Below are 18,294 nucleotides of genomic sequence, written 5' to 3'. Positions count from 1 at the left end.
ACTTGTTGCTCTTTACATATCTATAGTTCTACATTTTGATTCTCTATCCTGTTTGAGCACTGGTTATCCAGCACTGGTTATCCAGATTTGGTGATCCTGAAAAGTTCCTATCCGGATCAGATTGATCCAATCCGATGTTGCTTTAAAAAACGGGCTCCAAAAGTAAACTGGATAACGTGATCACGGATCGCAAAAAAAGGATTACTAAATCCGGATCAATTTTATCCGGATTAAACCTTTTGAAAAACCGGGCCCTGGACACCCCTCTGGCTCCGCCTCTGTGTCAGGATACCCCTCATTCAAGCCATGGAAGAGGCCTGTGACCTAATTGATGCAAGGATGGATTCGGCATTCAAGAAGAATCTTTCCTCGCTGTCTTGCGAGAGAGGACATCGCCTGTGATGTGGATGAAGTGCTATGACCAGATCCAGCTAGGGTAAGAGATGATGTTTAGCTGTTTTTATTTTTATTACTGTAATTATGTGTTTGTTTTGTCTCCAAAAGTGTTTTTGTTCTTATACTAAATTGTATTTAAGTTTTCAGATTTTCTGTGAAAAATTACGTAAATGGTTTTCCAATGTGGACAGAAGTATATATTTTCATCAATATGCAGTATATTAGTCTTGATTACTATTTGGTCAATATATTTATGTATTATATTTAAAAAAAATTAAACCCAGATTACATCAGTAGAAGTTCTTCAAATGTTTAAGCACAGCAGTGTGTAAGTGGTTCAAACGGAATCTGAACCAAATGTGTACCAAAAGTTTTGTAAAAGTTTCGAAGGCTGTGATTCATTTTGCAAAATATCTGAAATGTTCTGCTAATTCTGGGTGTAGATGTATAAACCGTATGTAGTGTTTTGAGAAAATGAGCCTTGTTTCTAAAATCGTAAAAAAAAATATTAAAGAGACTATTGTTTGTCACAAACCCCATTTCTTTAACTGTGCATCTATGGCGCCATCTAGAGGATAAACATACGTTTTTTCATTTCAAACTGTTTTTAGATTTATTTTCCTGACAGTGTTTCAGTGTGACAGTTAAAGGAAGTCAAGAACACAAGAACCATAATTACATCGTCATTAGTTTAATTTACATTCATCTAGGCACAAAATCGACAAAAACAGTCAGAGAGATTTTAGTGATGGTACCCATAAAGCAAAACACTATAAACTCAAGTCATATACAAATGAATAAATATTGATCTACAATCTGTGTTTTGTTAAAGTTTCAACTAAACCTCATCTGATCTTTAAATTGAAAATCTCAGTATAGGCGTTGTGGGGTGTTAGATTATATTTTAAATGTATTTAGAGCTGGTTATAGATATTAGGACATTGTGCTTTAGTGTTATGTGATTGTCTGGTTAGTAAGAGATGTGATATGTTAGAATAAATGCTGTGACCCCAGATAAAAAAAACATCACACTTCAGTCACTCTTATACATAACACATTCTCCTCTAGGTCACATTCTGTAAAGATAACCAAATATCTAATAGATTAATAAAGACCAGATTAAATCTGCAACACTGTCTCTAAAGTTTTTGCTTCGGTCATAAATTAATCATCAATTGAAGGAACAGTTCCCTTAAAGATGAAAACTGTCATTCACTCACCATCATGTCCTTTCAAACTCACATGACCCTGGCTTCTGTTTCTTTACCATTTACATCTGAATGAAAGCAGGGCTGTCAGAATCTAAAATAAGCATTTATTAAATTATAAAAACAACAGCATGTGTTCTAATCCAAACACAATTCTGACATGAGGTTAAAGAAACAATGACAGAATCCACATTTTTTGCGTGAACTTTTTCGCCAGGACCTGTTTTGAACATTTTCTGCTTTCATTTCTTATGTATTTCTGTACAAATAGCACAACAATATTTGTTCATAAACAGAACAACAACAAGCTGAATGTAAGCTAATACATTAGTCCAGTTTGAAGTGTTCATACATCAGTATGAGATAAAGTCAGTTTGTTCATGGGTCATATCTTTCTTTAGGCACTTAAGGACTGCAGACAAGTGTAAAACACACAACACACAAAGCATGGATCAGTCTGTGTGCTGCATGAAAGCATATACATCAAGTGCATAGATTAAAGATGGAGGCAACAGACACCTGTGTACACACAAACAAACACCACGTCAAGTCTCCTGTCCTAGAGCAAATGACCTTCTTTGGTTATGATTAGTCATTAAAAAAGTGTGTATATCAGTCTAGTTAATCCTGTTTGGTTAAAATTTTACCCACAATTCAAAATCTGATCCTGAAGCCTATTTATTAGGATCATTAAGATTTCTCACAGTGTGGCATTAAGTTCATGACTGGGGTAATAAAAAATAATGAAGTTGAAATTAAAATAACAGACTTAACTCCACTCAATAATACTATTTTTTATACAGCTTGTTGAAGAATTGACTATATTCAAGGCTTAACCAAACCTACTGTGTAAATTATTAAAAAATACATACTCTACTAGTCACTCAGAAAACTAAAACTGAAAAACCAAAAAAAAATAGTTAAGTGTACAGTTCATATCTTTCTTTTGTTTGTTTCACCATATGTCACACCACAATATATCTTGTCACCCCCATGACTCATGACAGATTCAGCTTTACTGTCATGACAAATCTTAACGCCTGTGAAAACAGGTTTCAATTTTCACTAAAAATATTAAAATGTCATTCATATAAACACACAAACGTGCTGTAAACTCTGCTGTATATCTTTGTTTCATGAAGGCCTCTGACATTCCACAAATAGAACATCTTCACGTAGCTCACAGAGGAGTATACTAGGAGACAAACTTAATTACATATCCAGAGTGACACTCAGGACAGATAATATTGCACTTACGAAAAGGAGACTCAAACACACCTGCATGGCAAAACCAAAATCTGTACATATAATATCACAATCCAGCACGTGTATTAAAACGATCGGTCAAAGACATCAATCCTTTCCTCTTCTGTTCACCAGCAGCATTCGCTCGAATAGAATAGTTTCTTCTCTTTTTCTGCACCACAAACTCTGTGTCACACCCGTGTGTGCTCGCATCATACAATGACACGCCAAAATGTCTCCATTACCTACCGCTACCGCCCATTATAACCCAACTGCTGAAATTTACGCAGGAGGATCTGCGTTAGGTCGAAGGTCGTGAAACTGATGCCCACCGCGATCGGACCCTTGACCCAGTTCATACTCAGACCCTTGTAGAGACCACGTACCACGCCCTCTTCCACCACGATCTCCCGCATGGTGCCCGCGATGGTGCCGTACGTGTGTCCAGTGACGCCCGCCGTCTGCATTCGCCTGCGCACCACATCCAGCGGGTATGAGGCGGATTGACCGATCAGCCCCGCGCAAGCCCCGAACGCCAGACGCTCATATGAGTATGGCTGCGAGCAGCCCGTTCGCTCTGAAACAAAATATTTTAGTGAAAATCGGGAAGTTTTAATACTTTGAAACTTCTGGGAATAAAAATAACAAAAAAAACCTAAAAGTGACATTTTGCCATGTGACGTGAGCTTCTACCTGCGTGAATTTTCTTCAGTGTCTCGTAGGTGAAGAAACTGAGTCCTGCGTACGGTATCACACCTAGTATAGTGGGAGTAAATCCTCTGCAGAGCGTCTTCAAGCCCTCCTCACGTGATATCCGAACAAACACGTGCAGAATATTACTGTACCTGAGAGATCATCACATAACAGGACATTAATGCCAGAAGTGTTTAATATCTTCATTTACACATTAAGATTGAGAGATTTTGAAAAGATGTCAGCATCATCATTTTATTTTAATGCAGATATTTGTAAATCTGTTAGTAGAATCTGTTGAAAAAATATGATCTATGTTCTTTTTCCAGAGTTTGCCCATCTGTAACTCAAAAATTATTGAAATAAGCAGATAGCAGAAAAGAGGAACTGTACCCATCATCATCAGCCAAACACCTCACTTTTTATTCAAAGTATATTTTAAATGCATGTATTGTACTCAACAAATAAGGTGGAGACATTTCAAATCACAGGCGAACATCCAGCTTTCTTCATGTAAACAAAGTCAAAATGCTGATATCACTAAACATACAATAAAAGAATAGAGAGAATTGCCAATGTCATGACATCATATTTAGCAGTCTTACATTTCTTTAGGTGTGACGGCCATGCGAGCGCGGACCATGTCCAGTGGATATGTGAGCATGGCAGCAGTGGTCCCCGCCAGTGAACCCGCAAGCAGCCGTGGCACAGGGGGCAGAGCTCTGAGAGAGAACGAGAGAGAGAGAGTGGATAGTCACACATGACATCATCATGATGGGTTTCTAAGAGGGGCAGACCTCCAGCATCATTTACTGTCCCTATATTCGACTTGTGATCTTGATTTGATTTCCGTGAGTTAAGGGTCCAGTTTGTAATTTCTTGGTGGATCTTTTGAGAGAAGAGCACTTTAATAAACATAACTATGAGTTCAGAGGTGTAGAAAGACTTTACATAATAAAGCGTTATGTTTTTATTACCTTAGAATGAGCTATTTCTATTAACACACATTTCTATCTATTGTTTATACAGTTACCCTAATGGACAAAGGGCTCTACAGCGCACGTAAATACATTTATCTCCTTTGGCACAAAAGCGTAAATGTGACGACATGTTTGTTCTGTGCCAGCCACCGTTGTGCTTCGAAAGGGAGGGGTGATCAGTGGAGTGAGCCACTGGTTGCAATTTGCAACCTCACCACTAGATGCCGCTAAATTCTCCACATTACTGCTTTAAGAAGAAATTCTTCTCAGAGGTTATACCTCTATGAAAAGCAGGTCAGTCACACTCACTTGCCCTGGAAGCCATAATACTGTCCCAGAATCCTCTTGTACTGTTCGTGTGCACAGAACTGAATGGCAGCGTATGGAATAACTCGCACCATTGTTGCAGAGTTTCCCCTCCACAGACTGAAGAATCCATCTTTAAGATATGTGCGGTATATTAACCTGTACGCCTCCTAGAAAACATAACAAACATGTTCATGACACCAAAGATTAAGATTATCAAACAGATTGATAGATCCTTAAGGCCACAACAAGGGATGCACCAATCCGATACTCTGGATCGGAATTGAGGCTGATAGGGGTCTTTTTTGCTGGATAGGGTATCTGACTGACGGGTATCCCTTCAATTCCGATCCATTGTGTCACCCATGGATGTTACTCTAAAGCTTCAAAAAGGACTAAGTATCAGGAAATGGCCATAAAAATTGTCATCCACTGTATTCGATGTCATGTATTTCGATAGCTTTATGCGAGGAATAAACCAATATAGCATAATTTAAAAACTCAGACCTCCGCTGGTGCGGTCATCTGTCAATCTCCATCCAGCATGCATGTGTCAGGGAACAGTCAGGACGTTACTCATTCCAATGTTTTCTATATTCTTCATCATCAACAGATAATAGACTGTGGTTTGGTTTAAACTGCATTTTGCCGGAGACGGTACTCACTGAGTGTAATGTTACTAGATTCAAGCACTGGAAGCGGTCTATGTTATGCGATATGTTATGCATTCATACACAATAACTCGTTTTTTTGTACTTTAGGATGGATGCAATGTACTATGATTTAAACACATAACATATCTCTTCTCTTTGTGTTATAACTGTTTTGAACTTATGAAGCAAAGATCCCCGCTACATCAGGTCCGGGATGCTCTCGAGTGAAGCGGGTGCATTAAGCGCATGATTTCACGTCCAATGCGCATGACTTTAATAATGTAGAAGCGAATGTATTAAGCGCATCATTTTGTGTCCAGGATGTGCATGAGGGAGTTTGGAGACTTTTATACTGTGACAGTTTTGTGTAATAAACAGAGATTTATTTGTTAAACATTTTGTAAGTATCTGTGCTTTATGAGACCACATTTTTTAATACAAGTTTAATACAGCACTTTTCACTTTTCATACTTTTCTACCTTTAAAAGTAAAAATACTTAAGGAAAGGTAAGTGGTAGATTTTAATGTACTCATGGATTAAAAGCTGAAAAACAACATTTATTTATGGACTGTAGTGGAGTAAGTATGATGTGCTTCATACTGTAGGGAAGTATTTTTTGTCCGAAGTTCTCTGATAAAGTACAGATATTTTAAAATGTTCTTGAAAGTAAACATGCTTAAGAACTATCCACCTCTGGCGATAAAAGATTAAATATGCAACTCTACTTTGATCAAGAAAAACAGTGCTAGTATCGAATCGGATCAGGATCGGTATCGGCCAATACGCAGAATTCAGGTGTCAGAATCGGATCGGCAAGGAAATAGTAACGGTGCATCCCTAGCAACAACAGTAATTTACTCATGTATGATATAGGAGAAAAAAGAAAAGCAGTCACCTTAGCTGAGAATCTCTTTGATGACACTGGAATGGAAAGAGGGAAATGTTTAAAGATGGTAAATGATTTCTTTTGATGATGTAAATCAATCTGTGGACTTCTCTGTGTTTGTTGTGTTTAACGGCTGAAGATGTTGTTAAATCAGTCACTCTGTGTTAATATGAGTTTCTTGCCTTGGAAGATGATTTTAGTTCGGTCCAGAGGAGCAACTGCTGTTTTAGCCAAAGCGCCTGCGAAAGCCCCCGACAGCAGAGAGTTCAGGACCGTTCGACCCTGTTTAAAACCCTACACACACACACATTCCAACAGCAGAAACACACAAAGCAAAGATGTTAGAGAGATTAATTACGATTCATGAATTCAGCAATAACTAAAGACTAAACGAACACTTAAGTTCTCAATGAAAAAACATTTTACTCAATAGAAATCACAACCTTTTAGAATTGATAAAACAAATCTATTCATCGCAGTAAGAGTGAATAAAGGTTGAAGAGTGTGTGTTTATAATGTAAACATATTCATATATATATATTACACAAAACTTTGAGTAACCAGTGTTTAACCTACACAACACACACATGAAAAGATGAAAGCAATGACTGGCATTATGTGCGTTTGAAAGACGTGTTCATCATCCAAAGCGTTTTACAGTACATTAAGGGTATACATTTGTTATCACAGTATGTAGAAATTAAACTAACAACCTTTACACTTCCAACAGAACACATGAACCCTGTTAACTGTCATCTCACAGAAACCAAAGAAAAAACATTAACCTGATGATGACCATTATAAACCTTGACGTCCTCTTACTCCAAAATATCAAAATGAATTAAATGATTGACTTAAAACCTATCATATTTCTAAAAAATCAAAATTCAGGCATCCTCTTGTCATGTCAAACCTGTATCCGTTTCTTTCTTCCACAGTATACAAAAGAAGACATTTTGTAGAATGTCATTAACAGCACCCCATTCCATTGTATTGGTTACAATAGAAGTGAATGGGGGGAGCTGTGCTTTTCCGATATCTTCTTTTGTTTCTGCAGAAGAAAGAAATTCAAACAGGTTTGATATGAGAGGCCGTGTAAATGATGACAGAATGTCAAAGGAGTAGTTCCCTTTAAGAGCAATCCAAGAACACATTACTTGAAGCTCCATTCACAGGCCATCTGTCGTGTGAATAAATGTAAAGTAGCAATATAACATTAAAGAACAGTGAGTGTCATAAAAATGTAGTCATGACTCAAGTGTGTTTCTGTGTGACATGGACTGATGTGATGTAATGTCTATTATATACTATGTTTGTCAGTAGCAGACATTGAGGAAACCAGATTGAAAAGTGACACACTTTATCTTTAAATGTGTATAGGAGCTGTAGTTCCTCGCGTTGTGTGAATAAAGCCCATCCCTAACACATGTCTGGACAAAAACTGCGTTTCTTTCTGCATTCATCATAAACAAAGCATCTGTTCTGTGTGTTCTCGCTTTTTTTAACACAAATATAATGAGAAAGAACACGGTAACTGCGATCAGCTTTTCATTTGAGAATGAACATTCTGACATAACTAACTCACCCAAACCTGTATGACCTTGATCTTCCATGAAACACATTATTTGACTAATGTTGAGCAAAGATTGACAGTATAAGGGGTAGTTTTATGATCTTCTCTTTCAACACTGTGCACACAAACATTCTCAAATGGCAGAACGAAATAAAAACCTCACATCAAATATCGCTGGTTCTTGAATGATCATCATTAACATGTTCACCAGATACCTGACCACAACCAAATAATACATTTGTAAAAAGATTAATGGCTCATCCTCAATGAAAACACCTTAAATTGACCCAAACAAAACGTCAATCATTATCCACTATAAGTCATTTCGGATAGAAGTATCCAAACTTTTTTTTTACATTCGTTCCAGTCCTACAACAAACTGTACCATCAGCGTGACATAAAAAATAAATAAAGAATCTGTCATAATCCTCTGGATGAAGCATGGCAATTTAGCAGTGTGTGGTTAGAGAGCACCTATCCTTACCTCTGTTTGGCTGGAATAAGGGCGTGGCAGAACTTCACCCTTTGGGAGCGGCTCCTGCCGTTCCTGAACAGCATTTCCCATCCTGACCTGATCCATTCACACACACACACACAAACACACACACAAACACACACAGAAGAACACCTGAAAACACATTAGAGAAAAACGTTAAATAATGTTTTCATACAGTCTGGTAGTGTATGCTTTTCTTTCAGATTTATAAGTAAAATGTATAAAATATTTTTTTACTATTTATACAATAGTTTAACTGAAAATAATTGAAACTACAAAAAGACCCAAGAATATAACATCAGGGGAATGAGAATGGGAAAAGAAAACGTGCTTAATTGTCATCACAATGTACAGAACGAATGGGATCTGGATTGAATGTAGCCTGCGGTTCTGACTTCACCTGTGTGACATTATATTTGTTGTACGTGATCATATCCCAAGACATCACTAACGAATCTCACAACAGTTTTTTCATCTTAAACGACTTTAATCACTCGTGCAGAAGAGAAATAAACTGCAACACAAAAGCAGGTCAAGGGAACAGATATCTGATGTGTTGACAGAAATCCTCAGAAGCTTCTGGATTAAATAACATCTAAAAGAGTCCAACACATGCATCTCTAATAATAAAACAAATGCTGAATTATTCACAGTCTGGGCAGGAGAAAGACAAGTCTGAACAATAAACACATGCTACTTTATTTACTTCAACACCATCATATCATTTAAACTTTATAGAGCGTTTCATTGGAAGCGCATGCCTGGAGTCTGAATTGCAGTTAACTTCCGGTCTGCGATTGTTTATCTATCTGGCTAGTGTGTAATAATATAACTATTTATTTTATTTAATTTAATTCATGTTTATATTCTTTTTTTATTGTCTAACAATTGTACTAAATAAACAATTTGTCAATATTCATTGAATGTTGTTTTTAATAAATAAACCACTTTTTTGAAAGGTCCTGTTGTTCAGCAGCATTTAAAAAAAAAACTTTCTGTACATTGATATCTAGTGGTATGGAGATGGTGGTCTAGTGGGTTAAACCACTGAACTGGCAAATCAAAGGTTGCTGGTTCGATCCCAGCAGCCACCACCAGTGTGTCCTTGAGCAAGACACTTTACTCCATGTTGCTCCAGGGGTATTGTCCCTGTAATAAGTGCACTGTAAGTCGCTTTGGATAAAAGCGTCTGCCAAATGACTAAATGTAAATGTAAATGTAGTGGTCGGAGCTTGGTATCGCATTCTTAATTCTAAATATTGGAGAAGCAAGTAAAGTCAAGTAACATTTCTTTCTCAGATTATTTTGATTGTTATCAGAAATATTCAAAAGGCACTCTATTGTTTGTAAACGTGTACCTGAAGGAAAGGGCAGTCAACGAACAGGCACATGTACAGAAAAGCTTGTTTGCTTTGAAACCATCTTTAGTCTGAAAATGATGACATATATCCTCTGACACTGAGAAAGTAGATCAAATGAAAGTTTGCGATGATTGTGTAACCTGCAAAGGGTATTCCAGTTTATCAGGTGATCTATGTAAGAAATATTTTGATGTAATATTAATACTGTGATATTTCCAATCAGGAATAGGGATAAAAATCAACATAAATAAACCAAAATTAATTGACTGGGTTGCAACAGGTTCTGATAAAAACATCTGCAGGACACCACTTATTTATAAAATAAAATTTTCTCTCTTCTTCTGACGTAAAACAGACTCAACAATAGGGTTTAACAATAAGGACGATCTGATGACTCGGGGCGAGAAAGTGTGCCAGTCCACATCACTACTTACATTCGTTCATGCTGTGTGCAGGTGTTTTTACAACTTGTAAACCTAAACCTTTGGTTTTCTGTGAGATAAATGAGTTGAAATTGAAAGCTGGTTGAAGACTATATGGTGTAACACTGTGAATATTGTAGTTCTCAGAATCACAGATCATATGAGGTTGGCTGTAAGCAAAGACTCTGTCTGTGGGTAAAACATTTCAGACCAGCTGAACAAGAGCTCACAAATATTCACAGAGGATCGGATTTTAACACCACAGGCATTCACTTCCAGTCACCCTGAGCAGCTTATAGCAAAGCCACTTTCAATACATTCAATATGAAAATAAAACTGTCGGATCTCTTGACATGCCGGTTTTGTCAAGTGGTACAGCACACAGACAGATTTCACACTACACTTTTGCATGTTTGGATACACCACATCAATAAATAAACTCAATACATTATGCTTTCTCTTACAAATGTATTGTTTCACTTCATAAGACATGTGCTAACTCATTGAAGTCAATTAGATCATTTTAATGATGGATGTATGTAATTTTTCCATGCTGACACTTTTATAGATCAATTATACATGTTACTAATATAGATTTAGTGTTCAACTGAACAATATAAGTCATCTGGAATTGTATCGCCCATCAATCACAAACTTTTACTAACAAACTCATATCATCTATAGTTAACACTTACAAATTCATTCCGCTTAGATTTCATACAAAAAAACAGTAAACGCAAACAAGATTTCAAAAATGACTTGCTCTCAGTTTCATACATATTAAGCTAGTAATTGACAAAGTATTTTGACATAAATGACAACACACCTGACTTCAACCCTTCGTGAATTACTAAACCATGGTAAAGAATCACCAGTGTGAAGTACAGAACAATATAATCCAGGATTACATCCTCCCCGTGTTAATATTAATGACCCTGGCAAAACAGTTTCAAGGGTATGAGAGTTTTTATTGGCTAGGTTCAAGCATGACACTTGAAGCAACAGAAGTGTCTTTAATGTCCCTCGATTTTCACATGACTTTTCCACAACACTACTTTTGTGTTCGAATCAGCAGGAAATGGAAAATCCCAGACGGTCAACAAAAACAACATCAGTGCCCTTTAATGCATGGTGACACAGCAGAGGAAGCCAAAGAACTTGAATTAATATATGAATGTTGGGAATCATTTCTGATTCCCATGATCAACGACAAGATGACGTGTGTAATTCTCTCATGTTCTACGCCGAAATAATGAATCATAAATGTTGGTTTATTCATGCAAGATTTTTATGCGGTAGAATCTAGACGAGGTTACTATTTGACCACACAAACACGACAAATGTAGCATTAAACCACTAGACAACTGCAACAGACCAAAAACTATTTATTATCAAAATAAATTAACTTACTGGTTAAATATGACCATTAAACCGCAAGGAATGAGAAATTCCTGATTAAATATATTCTCAGAGACACAGCTGAACTCATGACACATTTAGCCTAAGCCTGTTAGCACAACATAAATAGTTACCGTTCAATTGAATCTTTTCTCTCACCTTATCCTCTGACAGCAATTGTCGGGTTCCTCTGGCCAAAATTAAGACAGAAACGCCGAGTTCACACAGATCTGAAGAGACTTCGCTTTAACATTCCTCTGCTAACCTGACAAGCACACATACGATCAAACTGATAAATTCCAGTCCCCATCGACTGACTTAAACAACCGTCAGTCACCATTCACTAACAACCCGTGTCTGCCGTGGCAGGAGAACCAGTTCAACTAATTTTATTTGACTTTCAGGTCTGCACGCGTGACTTTGGCATGGTGATGTTGCACATTTCACGCTATTTTCTGTCAGAGGAGCGCGCTAGCGTTGTGGAAGGGCGACGCAAGGTGCATTATGGGATTTGTATTCCGAGGCGTGAGCGCGCTCGTTGTCGATAGGCTCGTTCGAGGGGCGTCAGCAGAGTATGGAAAGCCAAGAGGGTAAAAAACGTGCGAATTATAACACCTCAACAACGCTTAGAGTACGTGTTGTTTGCGTGGAAAATCGACGCGTACTCTACGCGCAAACAGCGCGTTCTCTACTCGCAAACAACGCGTTCTCGACGCGCAAACAACGCATACTCAACGCATGACGTGAGACGTCAATTTCGCGTGTTTTTGAGCAATCTGGCCACTTGCCCAGTTTGAACGCGTAAGCCTGATGAGTTCCCATTGGCTGCTGAACGGAAGGGTTAAAGCATTACTGTAGGCCTAGGGGGGTTCCCTTCCATTTCTGACTCCTTGCCATGACAATGCATGTAACTTACGAAAGATCCACTATTTATGTATCTATTTAACTAATAAGCTATTAGATGTAGATGTTTTATAATCTTTTTTATCATTTATTGCCCTGTCATGTTAGTGACTGTTTTACCAAAGACAATAACTTAATTGCAGTTGACACTAATGTATCAGCAGCGGTGTAGGGGCAAGAGACATTGCTCACTTGCATCCCATTATGGTGTCTGGGTCAACATAAGATCGAAGCCCGCTCGAGCGAAGATTCATCCTCCTTTAACAAAATTTGTTTTAGAAAAACTATAGCCACAGTTTTAAGTCCTATCCATAGATACATACAGTTGAAAGAAAAAGTATGTGAACCCTTTGGGCTTACTTGGATTTCTTCATAAATTGGTCATAAAATGTGTTCTGATCTATATCTAAGTCACAACAATAGAGAAACACAGTCCGCTTAAACCAATACCGCACAAACATTATACGTTTTCATGTTTTTATTGAACACAACATGTAAACATTCATAGTGCAGGGTGGAAAAAGTATGTGAAACCCTAGGCTAATGACTTCTCCAAGAGCTAATTTGAGCCAGGAGTCAGCCAACCTGGGGTCCAATCAATGTGATGAGATTGGATGTGTTGATTAAAGCTGGCCTGTCCAATAAAAAACACACCAGTTTTGAGTTTGCAGTTTTGAAGAAGCGTTGTCTGATGTGAACCATGCCTCGCACAAAAGAGCTCTCAGAAGACCTACGATCAAGAATTGTTGACTTACATAAAGCTGAAAAGGGCTACAAAAGTATATCTAAAAGCCTTGATGTCCATGTGTCCATGGTAAGACAGATGTTCAACAAATGGAGAAAGTTCAGCACTGTTGCTACACTCCCTAGGCGTGGTCGTCCTGTAAAGATGACTGCAAGAGCACAGCGCAGAATGCTCAATGAGGTGAAGAAGCATCCTAGAGTGTCAGCTAAACACTTACAGAAATCTCTGGCACATGCTAACATTTTTGTTGACAGATCTACAATAAGGAAAACATTAAACAAGAATGGACTTCATGGGAGGACACCACGGAGGAAGCCACTGCTGTCCAAAAAAAACATTGCAGCACGTTTGAAGTTTGCAAAAGAGCACCTGGATGTTCCACAGCACTACTGGCAAAACATTCTGTGGACAGATGAAACCAAAATTGAGTTGTTTGGAAAGAACACACAACGCTATGTGTGGAGAACAAAAGGCACAGCACACCAACATCAAAACCTCATCCAAACTGTGAAATATGGTGGAGGGGGCATCATGGTTTGGGGCTGCTTTGCTGCCTCAGGCCCTGGACGGATTACTGTCATCGATGGAAAAATGAATTCCAAAGTTTATCAAGACATTTTGCAGGAAAACTTAAGATCATCTGTCCAGAGGATGGACGATGCAACAGGACAACGACCCAAAGCATAGAAGTAAATCAACAACAGAATGGGCTCAACAGAAGAAAATATGCCTTCTGGAGTGGCCCAGTCAGAGTCCTGACCTCAACCCGATTGAGATGCTGTGGCATGACCTCAAGAGAGCGATTCACACCAGACATCACAAGAATATTGCTGAACTGAAACACTTTTGTAAAGAGGAATGGTCCAAAATTTCTCCTTATCGTTGTGCAGGTCTGATCTGCAACTATAGGAAACGTTTGGTTGAGGTTATTGCTGCCAAAGGAGGGTCAACCAGTTATTAAACCCAAAGGTTCACATACTTTTTCCACCCTGCAGTATGAATGTTTACATGTTGTTTTCAATAAAAACATGAAAACGTATAATGTTTGTGCGGTATTAGTTTAAGCATACTGTGTTTCTCTATTGTTGTGACTTAGATGAAGATCAGAACACATTTTTTGACCAATTTATGAAGAAATCCAAGTAAGCCCAAAGGGTTCACATACTTTTTCTTTCAACTGTACGTTTATAATTTGTTAACTTCATAAATCAGTCAATTTATTCATGTTGAATAATTTATAGAATTTATTGGTAATATGAGGTTTTATATTCTTACAAATTTTCAAACCTTGGCTACGGCCCTTTTTTATTTCTTTGCAGTTAGAAAGAATAGGTTGAAAGTTTCATCAGACTTGATGAAAATAAAGTAATGTTTTATAAGACAATTTTATTGAAATATAAGATAAATAAATATGAATTTTTAGAAAATATTCAAAAAAAAAATGTCGCCTGAACACATAATTTGTATGCTTAGAAAAATTACTGCTTTCATAAGATAAGCACATGTAGGCCAATCTATAATAATCATAAAAGCTAGCATCAGTGTGGTTTTTAAATGTTTAGAATGAAAAAGGTTTTCATTACTTTTCTTGAATATTAATTTGAATGAATATAACCGGTATGAATTGTCTCTATAATATAATAGGTAATACCTAGAATTTCAAAATCAAGTGCAGGTGGTAGATCCTTTTCTTATCTAGCGCCTAAACTTTGGAATATTCCGCCCTGCACTGTCCAGGAGGCAGACACACTCTGTCAGTTTAAATCTAGACTAAAGACGCATCTTTTCAATCTTGCATACACTACACTTCCATAATATTAATCCTCAGAGGATTTAGGCTGCATTATTTATGGAGATGGAGATGGTGGTCTAGTGGGTTAAACCACTGAACTGGTAAATCAAAGGTTGCTGGTTCAATCCCAGCTCATGCCCCGACCTGTTTGCAGAGCTGAGAATGGGAAACGGTGACCTGACAAGAGCTGAGATGATAGAGCTGGATAAAGGATGCGGCGACTTGACACGATTTCACTACAAAATTTAAAATGCTATTAGATTGTTAATGATAATCTTAAATCTATAATTTACCTTATTAGTAAGTTTATTTATTTTTTATTTAGACTTGTTGTGCAAGCACTGTTGAGCTTGTGCAGAGGCAGCAGCTTTTACCAGAGGGGAACTGGAATCCCCTGGTTGGGCCTGGGTTCTCCTGAGTATCTTTTTCACGATTGGAGTTTTGGGTTCCTCGCCACCGTTTGGGGCTGCTTTAGAATTCAGAAGTTTTACATAATTAATATTGCATACAAGAGTTTATAGTCCATTTAATATTTGACCTGTGGTTCTCTCTGCTTTATCTCAAATGTGTGCTTTCACTGTGCATGTGTGCGAGTGTGTTTGCGTGTGTGCGTCGATGTGTAAGTATGTATGCATCTTGTGTGTGTGTGGAGCATTTGTATGTTTGTCTTTTGTGTTTTCACCTTTTTCTTGTTTTTACAGGTGTATGACTTTAGTTGTTTTACTTGTAGTCAATATGTCTCGTGTTCAGCTGCTTTGTAACAATGAAAATTGTAAAAAGCGCTATATAAATAAAGTTGAGTTGAGAACGCACCTAAAAAACAATTTATATCAAATGAAGAATACAACAGCTAATTTTAAGAAGGGATATATTATATGATGTTATATTATATAAACATTTATATCATTAAACACGATTTTATATTATTTTTTTATATTATTTGTATTGTTGTTTTTTGTGACTGAATGGTACAGTTTGAGCATTGAGAGCCAACTGCTTCGCCTGCTTTTTAATCACTGATCCAGTATTCGCAGTGCTTCATGAAATCGAGCAAGACTGATGTCTTTACAGGTACAATGATGTAGTTTGCCATGCATCTTGGAAGTTGTAGTCAATTTGCGAATACAGCGTCAAATGCGGCTTATGAAAAGGACTTCATTTCCCGGAATGCTTCCTCTCACTAAGAACCAGAAGTCCGTAATTCAAATTCTACCGCGGATGCATCCTTTTTCTTGATCTTCAATACAGTTCGGTAAGTTGAAACTTTTATTTAAATCTAAACTAACAGGTTTTGTTACCTACACAATTGGCTTTTTTTCATATGCAATCATTTTTCTTCAAAGTTTATCCATGATTGAGTTTTGTTTGTAGAAAACATTGTCAGGTTTGTTGGCACTAAATAAGTGGATGTTTTGCTTGCAGTCTGCACTTTAAAAAGAATCCTGTAAAATTTACAGTAAATTACTGGCAGCAGGGTTGCCAGCCAGTTACTGTTAATTTACATCCACCGTACTGTAATTAAATTTACTTTTGTACAATTTCAACTGAATCTGTAACAATTAGAAAATGATGTGTTTCTTATTGGTCTTGTATGTACTGTAATTTGCCTGATATCAGTATTAGTTCCAAAAGCAATTTGTAGTAATTTGGCTTAAAGGTACAGTGTGTAGGATTTTGAAGGATTTATTCACCAATATGTAATATATAATACAAAACTATGTTGTGAGTGGTGAAGAAATACCTTACAAAATGAACCGAAATGTTTATATTACCTTACAATGAGCAATTTTATGTATATACACCGCGGGCACACCCGTACATGTAATTTATCAATGTGCACAGCCATGTTCCTATAGTAGCACTACACGGACAAACTAAGCGCGTTTCGTAAAACGAAGGATGCACGGGACTAGTTCTTCTTCTTCGGCTGTGTTTTGAGGCAGCTTGCAAAGCCACTACATAGAAGGATTAGCAAAAGAAGAGGAAGAACAATAACAGCATTTACTTGTCGTGTTTTTTATTAGAAATATTAACGGTTCTTTGTTGCAGTAAGAAGCAAAATTTGCGCTAGTGGCGGACCACACATACTCTGCACAAGAGCCAATAGAGCGGCAATCTATTCGTTCAAAAAAGAGAAAATGCGATGCAGCATGGCGAAGTCGACACAAAAAACGGCAGAAACCCGAATAAACATCGGCGTGGCTTTTCCCAAATGGAGGGCACTGAAGCAGGACAACGGTTTGCTAAGCGACGCCGAAGTTGCCAGCTTTCTGCTGGACCGGAAGTTTGTCTAATTTCCGCAATGTAACTGAACTGTTTGTTTGATAGCTTTTAGCTAATAGATGATCATGAGCATCAAGTGAGTTTTTCCTTGTTTTAAGCACTTTGTAATTGTACTATAATTCCTTTTTTTCATGGCCGTGTGCAAATCAAGTTAGAAATCATTTTTACAATCATAATTTGCAAAAATCGGGTGTAAATTATATTATAATACTGCTTAGCTTCTGTGCATACAAATGTGTAATTTAATAATTGATAGGATAAATCCAAACTTCCAAGTTGCTTATATTTTATAAGCAATACAGTCTAGACGAAAATTAGAGAAGATACAATTGATCAATTGGGGTCATGCCAAACGTCTGCTAAAACTTTCGCGGTTAGATTACACGCCTTTAGCATTAGCAAGCGGTTTCAATAGGCAATAAGTTACGAACCAAGTTATCGTGCCAAAAAATGCTATGCAAAATAAGCGAATACATCACTGACACAATGCTAAACAAGTAACAATAATATTCACTATAACGATTAGAGTAAATAATGAATTAAGTCAATTTAATTTTTTATTTTTCTTTGTAAATAAGCCTCGTCACTTGACTTGCAAAGGTTACTCTCTGCTGTCTCAGACGACGACATCTCTGTCTTGTGTCCGTAGCTTCGGTCTGTTGTTCGCCTGAGAGACGTAGATTGCAAATATCAACACCACCGATAATGGCCGCTATTATTTACGGAACCCTTTTGTCCTGTGACGCCAACCGTAGCCTCTCTAATGGGAGGGAGAGGGGGGTATCGGAGCTGTAAGCTGCAATTTCCTACATCGCCAATAGTGGACTCTGAAACTTACACACAGAACCTGTAATACTGACAGCATGTTTTCAAACATTCAAGGTACTTGATCTTGTAATATTTGGTGTAGTGGATGTGAATACACAGTCTGGTAAATGAAGCTGGCAATAAAA

General features: G+C 37.4%; 1 protein-coding gene across 1 annotated transcript; it reads right to left on the bottom strand.

Annotated features, from left to right (window-relative positions):
• Positions 1-708: 708 nt before the first annotated feature.
• Positions 709-12,106, bottom strand: slc25a42 (solute carrier family 25 member 42). The gene is made up of 8 exons (XM_056742939.1): positions 11,778-12,106; positions 8,426-8,569; positions 6,551-6,662; positions 6,378-6,403; positions 4,832-4,998; positions 4,148-4,264; positions 3,543-3,694; positions 709-3,426 (listed from the first exon to the last, which is right to left on the bottom strand). The coding sequence occupies exons 2-8, from the start codon at positions 8,519-8,521 to the stop codon at positions 3,101-3,103; spliced, it is 996 nt and encodes a 331-aa protein (XP_056598917.1). The 5' UTR covers positions 8,522-8,569; positions 11,778-12,106; the 3' UTR covers positions 709-3,100.
• Between the last annotated feature and the right edge of the window lie 6,188 nt (positions 12,107-18,294).

This window comes from Triplophysa dalaica, chromosome 3 (genome assembly GCF_015846415.1).
Source record: "Triplophysa dalaica isolate WHDGS20190420 chromosome 3, ASM1584641v1, whole genome shotgun sequence".
Taxonomy (NCBI): Eukaryota; Metazoa; Chordata; class Actinopteri; order Cypriniformes; family Nemacheilidae; genus Triplophysa; species Triplophysa dalaica.
The sequence above is the reverse complement of the archived record's forward strand: the minus strand, read 5'-3'. Positions and strand labels throughout refer to the sequence as shown.

What these genes read in the sequence shown, in the direction of transcription:
- slc25a42 (XM_056742939.1), bottom strand. Translation starts at nt 8,521, where the DNA reads ATGGATCAGGTCAGGATGGGAAATGCTGTTCAGGAACGGCAGGAGCCG. An exon ending in CTTATTCCAGCCAAACAGAG is followed by an intron (nt 6,663 to 8,425) that starts GTAAGGATAGGT and finishes GTGTGTGTGTAG; the next exon opens with GGTTTTAAACAGGGTCGAAC. An exon ending in ACTGAAGAAAATTCACGCAG is followed by an intron (nt 3,427 to 3,542) that starts GTAGAAGCTCAC and finishes ATTTTGTTTCAG; the next exon opens with AGCGAACGGGCTGCTCGCAG.